This window comes from Gadus morhua, chromosome 7 (assembly GCF_902167405.1).
Source record: "Gadus morhua chromosome 7, gadMor3.0, whole genome shotgun sequence".
Classification (NCBI taxonomy): domain Eukaryota; kingdom Metazoa; phylum Chordata; class Actinopteri; order Gadiformes; family Gadidae; genus Gadus; species Gadus morhua.
Window position 1 is genome coordinate 29541374 of NC_044054.1, and position 8305 is coordinate 29549678.

At 45.0% G+C, this 8305-nt stretch overlaps 1 protein-coding gene across 1 annotated transcript; it reads left to right on the top strand.

Moving 5' to 3' along the window:
• The first annotated feature begins 49 nt into the window (after positions 1-49).
• On the top strand, positions 50-5622 carry alg5 (ALG5 dolichyl-phosphate beta-glucosyltransferase). Its single transcript, XM_030362181.1, has 10 exons — positions 50-369; positions 511-679; positions 1237-1283; positions 1469-1537; positions 1916-2008; positions 2334-2447; positions 2925-2984; positions 3458-3609; positions 4247-4332; positions 5091-5622. The coding sequence occupies exons 1-10, from the start codon at positions 304-306 to the stop codon at positions 5204-5206; spliced, it is 972 nt and encodes a 323-aa protein (XP_030218041.1). The 5' UTR covers positions 50-303; the 3' UTR covers positions 5207-5622.
• Positions 5623-8305: the final 2683 nt, after the last annotated feature.

Below are 8305 nucleotides of genomic sequence, written 5' to 3' on the forward strand. Positions count from 1 at the left end.
CGGTAAACTTGAAACGCAAACTCATAGCAGTCGGCCACTCACTGATGACGTGGTCCAGAAGACGTGCTACGCTTCCGCCTTACAAGTTGTGTTCGGTTTTGATTGGAAGTGGTGTTGATCCTTCTCCTGAAAATGCTCTTCTGAAAGATGATATAATGATGTAATTTTACTTTCAAACATTCCCCCAATCCTGCGCTGAAGCGAAGACCTGCCATCGACAAACCGGATCACAACGTTGAGTGTTGAACCCAACATTACCCTGTCACTTTACCTGCTCATCTGTCAGGGCTTGCTGGGGCATGGATGATGGATTTTCTTTATGATTTACTTCAATGCCTTGTTGCACTGGCAGCGATTGCGGTCATATTAGTAAGTACAACAATGCATGCACATTCCATGATCTGTTAGTAGAGCCATTTGTCTTATTATTGCCATTGCCAGTATTGCCATTTCCAGTGTATGAATGACCCTAAGCCATTCATAATATGACATGATTCCTCCGTTTTCAAGGTGTTGGTGCTAGCCCACGTCACGGCCACCGTCGTGGATCTGACTCGACACGAGAAGGAGAAAAGCTTCCCCACGGCCCCGGATTGGAAAGAGCTCCTTCCCAGCATCCACGACCCGGCCTCCAAGGAGCTGTCAGTCATCGTCCCGGCGTACAATGAGGAGCTCCGAAGTGAGTCCTCCTCTCATGACCATCATGTTACCATCGCTTCAATCTTTATTTTGTTTTGTATCGGGTCGATCTAACTCGCTTGGTCTACGTTTTAGAGTTAAACTGGTGTCTAGCCAGGAGTCCATGTCCATGAAACACAAAGCAGTCAAAGCCACTACTTCTACTGTGTAGACTATAGGTCACAAAGAAGACCTTTACTTAACATTGCACTAACATGTAGCTGTGAAAAACCGTATAAAAGCAGCATTAGCAATAACTGATTTCAGTTCCTATATTTATTTCCAAATAGGTGTATGTTTACCTTCGGTTCGGCTTTCCTTATCTCTGTTGGATGATGGTGAAATTACCAATCCAGAAAGAAGACTTGACAAAAGAAAAAACAGTTGGATGTGTTTCTGTCCTAAGGCTGTTGAATTGTGGGACAATATGTAATTTTACACCTGTAGTAAACAAAAGGAACTGTGTGTGTGTGTGTGTGTGTGTGTGTGTGTGTGTGTGTGTGTGTGTGTGTGTGTGTGTGTGTGTGTGTGTGTGTGTGTGTGTGTGTGTCGTTTCAGTGCCATCGATGCTGGAAGAAGCCATGGATTACCTGGAGAAAAGACGGGTCAGTGATCATGAACTGAAATTAAACCTAACATAACCATCTCAGTACTTTTCTAGCCTTGCTCTTTTATTTACTTCTGTGATGTGCCCCCGTCTATTCTTCTTCTTCATCCTCCGTTACCCTTAATGTCCAGCAGGGGGCAGCATGCAATCAAAAACACTTCCTTGTTTGCTTTCCCTCTACAGAAACGACAGCCTTCCTTCACCTATGAGGTCCTGGTGGTGGATGATGGCAGCTCCGACAGGACCTCAGAGGTAGAACCCCTTTAGAATATAGTAAATCTTTAATGTCCACCAAGGTGGACATCTTTCTTCAGGCGTTCGCTGTTGCCTCCTCCTTACTGCAGTTTAAGAAGTTGTGCTATATTTTTGCCATAAATGTTAAGTATGGCTGTCAGAACAGCAATGTGTTATGAGTTCATTCTGATGCCGTTTATGAATATCCAAGGTGTATGTATTGTACTTGATATTTAAAAGTGTCTTCAAATTCATGTGAATTGTCATGTGAAAAGTTTCATTGCAGCACCTTTTATTGGTAGATGTATTTTGATCCGAGACCTTCACGTGATGTAACGAGAGAGTGGATTTGAAACATGGCTCTATTTGAAACATTGCTGTCTTTTCCGTTTTCAGGTTGCATTCCAGTACACAAACAAGTTTGGTGCGGACAAAGTGCGTGTTCTGACCCTGGTGAAAAACAGGGGCAAAGGAGGAGCAGTCCGAATGGTACGAACTCCAACCGACAACCTTTTACAAGCCACAATCCAAAAAACAATTATATTTATTACTTAGCAAAATAAGAATATTTCTATAACTAAAAATATACATTAATAATTTATATATATTACATTTTTTTACCCCCATAACACTTCAATTTTATGGGGGTTTAAAAACATTCATAAATGCTTTGGTTGCCCGGGTGGGAATCAAACCCGTCATCCTAACCCTAACCCTACCAGTGGAGCTAGAGGACCGCTTGAAGCCATCGATGTTTCTTTTGCCTTATTTTCCATGTTTTTAATTAACTTCCTTGTCTGTACTGCGCTTCCAGGGAGCCATGAGCTGCAGGGGCCGCTTGATCCTCATGGCGGACGCAGACGGGGCCACCAAGTTTGCGGACTATGAGAAACTAGAGGTGGCTCTCGAAGCCATCAGCCCCAAACCAGTGGGTGTATTGTTTGATCCCTCATTGTTTTTATTCCCTTGATTTTGTTTATTTGTGATCGTTATTTAATTGTATTTTATAATTCATCGAATTAGTTAGTTACACATATACACAACTAAGACAACATACAAGTTTCAACCCCCACTCACCCACCCACAGGTCTTGCCCCCGGCAAAGAGAAATTCTGTTATTTGAGCAGCTCAACAAAGTTGTTAAATCGATATGAAAAATAAACAAATAAATACGATTTCAATAATAATAATAAAAACAATAAAAGGAAATTTGGGATGAAAGATGAAAAATAAGTGAGAAAGCAGTAAAGACAGTATGCCATGGCCACTCTCCCAACATTCTGTCGATGAAGTAAGACCATAAGTTGATATATTCCCTTGAGACTTGTTGATTGTGAGTGTTTACGGTTCCTGGTCCTAGCTAGTCATGCCGGTTTTATGCTAAGCAGGTTGTGCTTCCTTTCAGGACAACATGGCCATCACCTGTGGTTCTCGAGCCCATCTGGAGCAGGACTCTGTGGCTGAGGTGAGGGTTGCCCCCCCCCCCCCCACACACCTACTATGTCCCACTAGTCTCTGTGTGAGCCTGCCAAAACGCTAAGTCCCGTACTATTGAACAAACATTGCTGTGTTCTTCTCTCAAACGTTGGAATTCTCTATAAAATTATCTTACCTGGTGATAGCACTTTTTGCCAACATTTGTCACAGCCAATGTAGACAGTTTTTTTTACACAAGGTGGGTTTTATGGCCGGTTGTGTTTACAGACGCTTGAGTGGAAACGAGTCCATCAAGTTTTATCAGTAAACAGACCGGGGCCATGCCCCCCCCCCCCTATTCTGATCTTAAAAATACCAGTACAAAAATACACATGCATGTATTTACCTCTGTTTTTGTAAATTTTTTGTAAAAATCTACTACTAATGCCTTCCACTCGTAGATCTACTACCAATGCCTTCCACTCGTAGATCTACTACTAATGCCTTCCACTCTCTCCTCAGCGGTCCATGTTTCGTACCTTCCTGATGTACGGCTTCCACTTCCTGGTCTGGTTCTTCTGTGTCCGAGGAATCAAAGACACGCAGTGTGGCTTCAAGCTCTTCACGCGAGAGGCCGCCCTCAAAACCTTCTCCCTGCTCCACGTGGAGCGCTGGTAGGCTTAACTCACCTCCTCTCACCTCCCATCTCCTCACCCCTTCTCTCAGCCACTCTCCTCCTCTGACCTCTCCTCTGCTCTCCCCTCCACTCTCCTCTCTCCTCCTCTCCGCCTTTCACCTCTCAACTCTCCTCCTTTCACCTCCTCTCTCCTTCTCTCATTTCACCTCCTCTCTCCTCCTCTCGTTTCACCTCCACTCTCCTCATTTCAGGTCCTCTCTTCTCATTTCACCTCCTCTCTCCTCTCATTTCACCTCCTCATTTCATCTCCACTCTCAATTCACCTCCTCTCCTCCTCTCATTTCACCTCCACTCTCATTTCACCTCCTCTCATTTCACCTCCTCATTTCATCTCCACTCTCAATTCACCTCCTCTCCTCCTCTAATTTCACCTCCTCTCTCCTCTCATTTCACCTCCACTCTCATTTCACCTCCTCTCATTTCACCTCCTCCTCATCTCACCTCCTCATCTCACCTCCTCTCCACTCCCCTCCTCACACCTCTCCTAATTTCACCTCATTTCACCTCCTCTCTCTCCCCTCTCCTCACGTGTCGACCATGAAGCAGCTCATTGGAGGGTTAGCTGACGCTGAACTGACTCCATCGTTGGTGTTGTTGTTGTTGTTCCGCCACAGGGCTTTTGACGTGGAGCTCTTGTACATCGCTCAGTGCTTTAAGATCCCCATCGGGGAGGTGGCGGTGAACTGGACCGAGATAGAAGGTACGTAATGCTTACTGTCTATATGTTTTTAGATGTTTTCCTGTGGTATATGTGGAAAGAGGGTTTATCGGTTATCTGTTGTATATGTGGGAAGTGGGTTTATTTGTTTTCTGTTAATTTGTCTGTTTTGCCTTTTTAAATGTATGCTGCCCTGAAACCAACTTGACTCTGTGAAAACAATTATCCCCGTGGGGACATTAAAGAGGCTAACTAACTAATGGTGGCTACTGAAGGATGTATAACGGGCAATGTGTAAGGGTCTAATTTCCCAGTTATCATACCAGGGACGACGACTGGGGCTGGATCTCATGTGGGGTTTGTGTGCGGTGGTAGGGGGTGTGACTCATTACCATTAGTAGAGATTCTGGGTTTATAATGAAGTGTTGTGTGGTGGTGTGTGTACAGCCCAGTGCTGTAGTAGCCATCGGCTTTGACAGCCATTTCTCCTGAAAATGTGAGGGAAGACAGAAGGTATTTTCTGCTTGAGCATGCCTTAGATGCCAGCTAGATAGCTAGCTGGTAGCTAGATGCCAAATACCTCTAGCTACAGTGATTTGATGTCCAGAAAAATAAGAACAGCCTGGCTAACAAGGTGAATAGTAAGGTTGTGGGAGATTGATTTTCTATGCACAAAGGACACTGGTTCCATCCCTTTTATTAAAGACAAGGGAAATCTCAGGTAATGTCGCTGACTCATCACCAATGTAATGGTCCCTTTTTATGACTAACTGTGTGTGTGTGTGTGTGTGTGTGTCCAGGCTCCAAGCTGGTTCCAGTGTTGAGTTGGCTGCAGATGGGACGCGACCTGGTGTTCATCCGGCTGCGTTACCTCACAGGAGTCTGGAGGCTGGACTCTCCCCGGAAGACGGACTAGCCAATCAGACGAGCCCTCGCATCCAGCGGCAGCCTTCGATAGGCCAATCAGAACTCGCGATTTGGGTGGGATTTGCCAACGCTTTTGTTCCCCTCCGTGTGTTCTGGATGTTGTCCTCGTGAACGACGCGATCTAGAGTTCCACTGGGGCCTGATCGTTCCCATGGCGATGGCTTGCGGTGGCCACGGTTACGTGCACACTGGTGTTGCCTCTATGTCTCTGACCGTCTTACTGGGTCAGTTATGGTTTTTTTCGCTGCTGTAAATAATGAATCTGTTGATTGTCTTTCAATTAAAAAAAAAATTGGCATATGAGATGAACATTCTGTTTTGTAGTGAAAAGGTTTACTGGGGATACTGAGGCAGTGAGTGGTCGGACAAAAGCACTTGAACCCAAATAAAGAAACCTATTTCGTTTATAGTATTATTTTCTTCTTTCCAATAATTGTATTTGATACATTGTGTTGAATTGACTAAACTAGAGGGGGGGGGGGGGGGGGGGGGGTAATTTCATATCGACTGATGTTAATATCGTATTTTAACCCCAGCTCTCTGCCTGCTTTCTGAAACCCATTAGGCCCCTAGGGCAACATGAAGAGCCCTACCAGCCCGTGGTTGCGCAACCTGTTCGGAGGAAAACGGACGATGTGGCTGCGAAAATGAAAAGAGGCATAGCTGACATATTTCGCGTGATTTTGCGGTAGTTATAGCATGTATTTCGTTTCTATGTTGACGTTTGGGAAAATGAGAGAGGGAAAAAAAAAAAGGCTTGCACGCGCACGACTGGATGTCTCGGCGCGCGCCGTCGAACCCCATCCTGTTTGTGTCTGGCCATCCGCACGAGACGGACAGCTCAGAGGCGGGGAATCTTCCTCGAGCAGAACCTGTTAATGATTTCTACGCAATCCGGAGTTAACGAGGCGAACTTCAAAGAAGTACGATGAGAAATGCGTGCATACTTTTCACGTTAATAAATATTACACGTTTCCCCTCGCTCGCCGTATAAGCATGTAAATACATTCACCAGGGCTACCTATGTGTGGAACAGTTACATCCCTTAGTCAAATGATTGGCTTAAAGGTGATCTACCTGAGCGTGAACACGTGGCGGGAATGCATAGCTGGAAGTTGTTGTAGTTCATGTTGGAATTATTGTTACGTTCCACGGCAGTTGCTGTAAACTGTGAAAATGTCAAACTTCTAGACTGGCTGTCGCCAGCCAGGCTTGCGTCATTAACTGGACCAGTCACGGCGCTCACAATGAGGATAGTATCCATCCGCAATGAAAAGTACGTCCGGTTGCACCGCAATATGGAACCGATAACAGACAACGCCACCGTGTTTTATGTTACGTTAGTTACATGCACTAGACTAGCAGATGATGAGGGTTTGGCAATCGAAAATAAAAGTACTTCGTGTGCACAGGTGCGTGTTCGTGTAACAGGCTATGTTATGTTTAATATAATAGCCTATAGATTTAAAAAAGGAAAAAAAGAGAATCATTAGTAAGTAGCCTTAAGCTTTATTTATAAATAGGCTACATAGCTTATATCACTTTTTAGAACACACAGATACCAAGTGCTTCAGATAAACATATATTTTTTTAATGAAATAAATATTGTTCAATAAATTACAATCTAAAACGCAGCACAATGCACAATGCACAGACCAAACTAAAACCAGAACAAAACAAAGACAAAAACAATCACTGCATTCAAAAGTTTTATAAAAAGGTTAAAAAAAAATGCATTTATGCAAGAATATACAACAAGATTAAGCACTTATAGTTGTGAGATTTTTTTTTCCCAACATCTAGTGCATTAAATAATGACTCATTCTTATCCTGTATCTAATTATATACGATTGAGATACAACACGTGGTCACAAGACTACCTTTCGAATACATTGAATATTGATACTTTGTTATGAATCACACGCACGTGACGTGACCATAAGCGAGCCCAGTCCGCCAGACAGCTCGAGCCCGCGAAGCCCTCAGATCCTGGGAGAGTTCCAGCCAGGGGCTCGCGGAAGGATCCAGCACGCAGGCGCTGCGGTTCCAGCCAGGCTGACGCCGACGTGGTGGCGCTCGCTCTCTCCGGCTCGTGAAGCCTCACAAACACGCTCTACTACACGCACACACCTTCTTCCCCTGCTCTGCCTGTGCTGAGCAAGAACTTACCGTATAGTCTCTACCACCTCCGCACCGTACGCGACCGGCACCGATGCACTTGTCACGGCAGAGGTAAGGACTTTGTGATTATTTGCACGATGTCCAATTTAATGATCCATCATTGCGATGTTTTTCTTTTTTTGTTGCGGGTTATTTTTTTCTGCTTGGATTTTGGAGGAATGTTATTGCATGCTGCTGTCATTGACTGATTACTTGCGCGGATGGCCAAGTTTGCTCGACTTGAGATGCTGCTATAAATCGACTCAGCCAACCCTAAATTAGGTAATATACATTATTTTAATCCTTTAAAAAATAAAATCATTGACATTGATCTCCCCATCCAATACACATTCTGAGCTGTCTAAATTAGTATTGCATAAAATGTCAAATGGCTCAACTTTGTTGATGCCATTAATTCAACTTATTTGGCTTGTCAAGGTGCGTGGGACGTGAGATCAGATAATAATGGAAAAGAAAAGTCTGCGCGATAGGGCAGCCTAGGGAAGGAAGCTGGTGTGTTTACTTTTAGTGTGTGTGTGTGTGTGTGTGTGTGTGTGTGTGTGTGTGTGTGTGTGTGTGTGTGTGTGTGTGTGTGTGTGTGTGTGTGTGTGCGTGTGTGTGTTTGTGTGCGTGCGTGCGTGCGTGCGTGCGTGCGTGTGTGTGTGTGTGCCCTATGTGTGCGCGCCCTCTGTGCGTGTGTGTGTGTGTGTGTGTGTGTGTGTGTGTGTGTGTGTGTGTGTGTGTGTGTGTGTGTGTGTGTGTGTGTGTGTGTGCGCCTGCGTGCCATTGCGTGTCTGTGTCTGTGTGTGTGTGTGTGTGTGTGTGTGTGTGTGTGTGTGTGTGTGTGTGTGTGTGTGTGTGTGTGTGTGTGTGTGTGTGTGTGTGTGGAGGGGGGGGGGGGGGGGGGGGGGGGGGGGGGGGGGGGGGA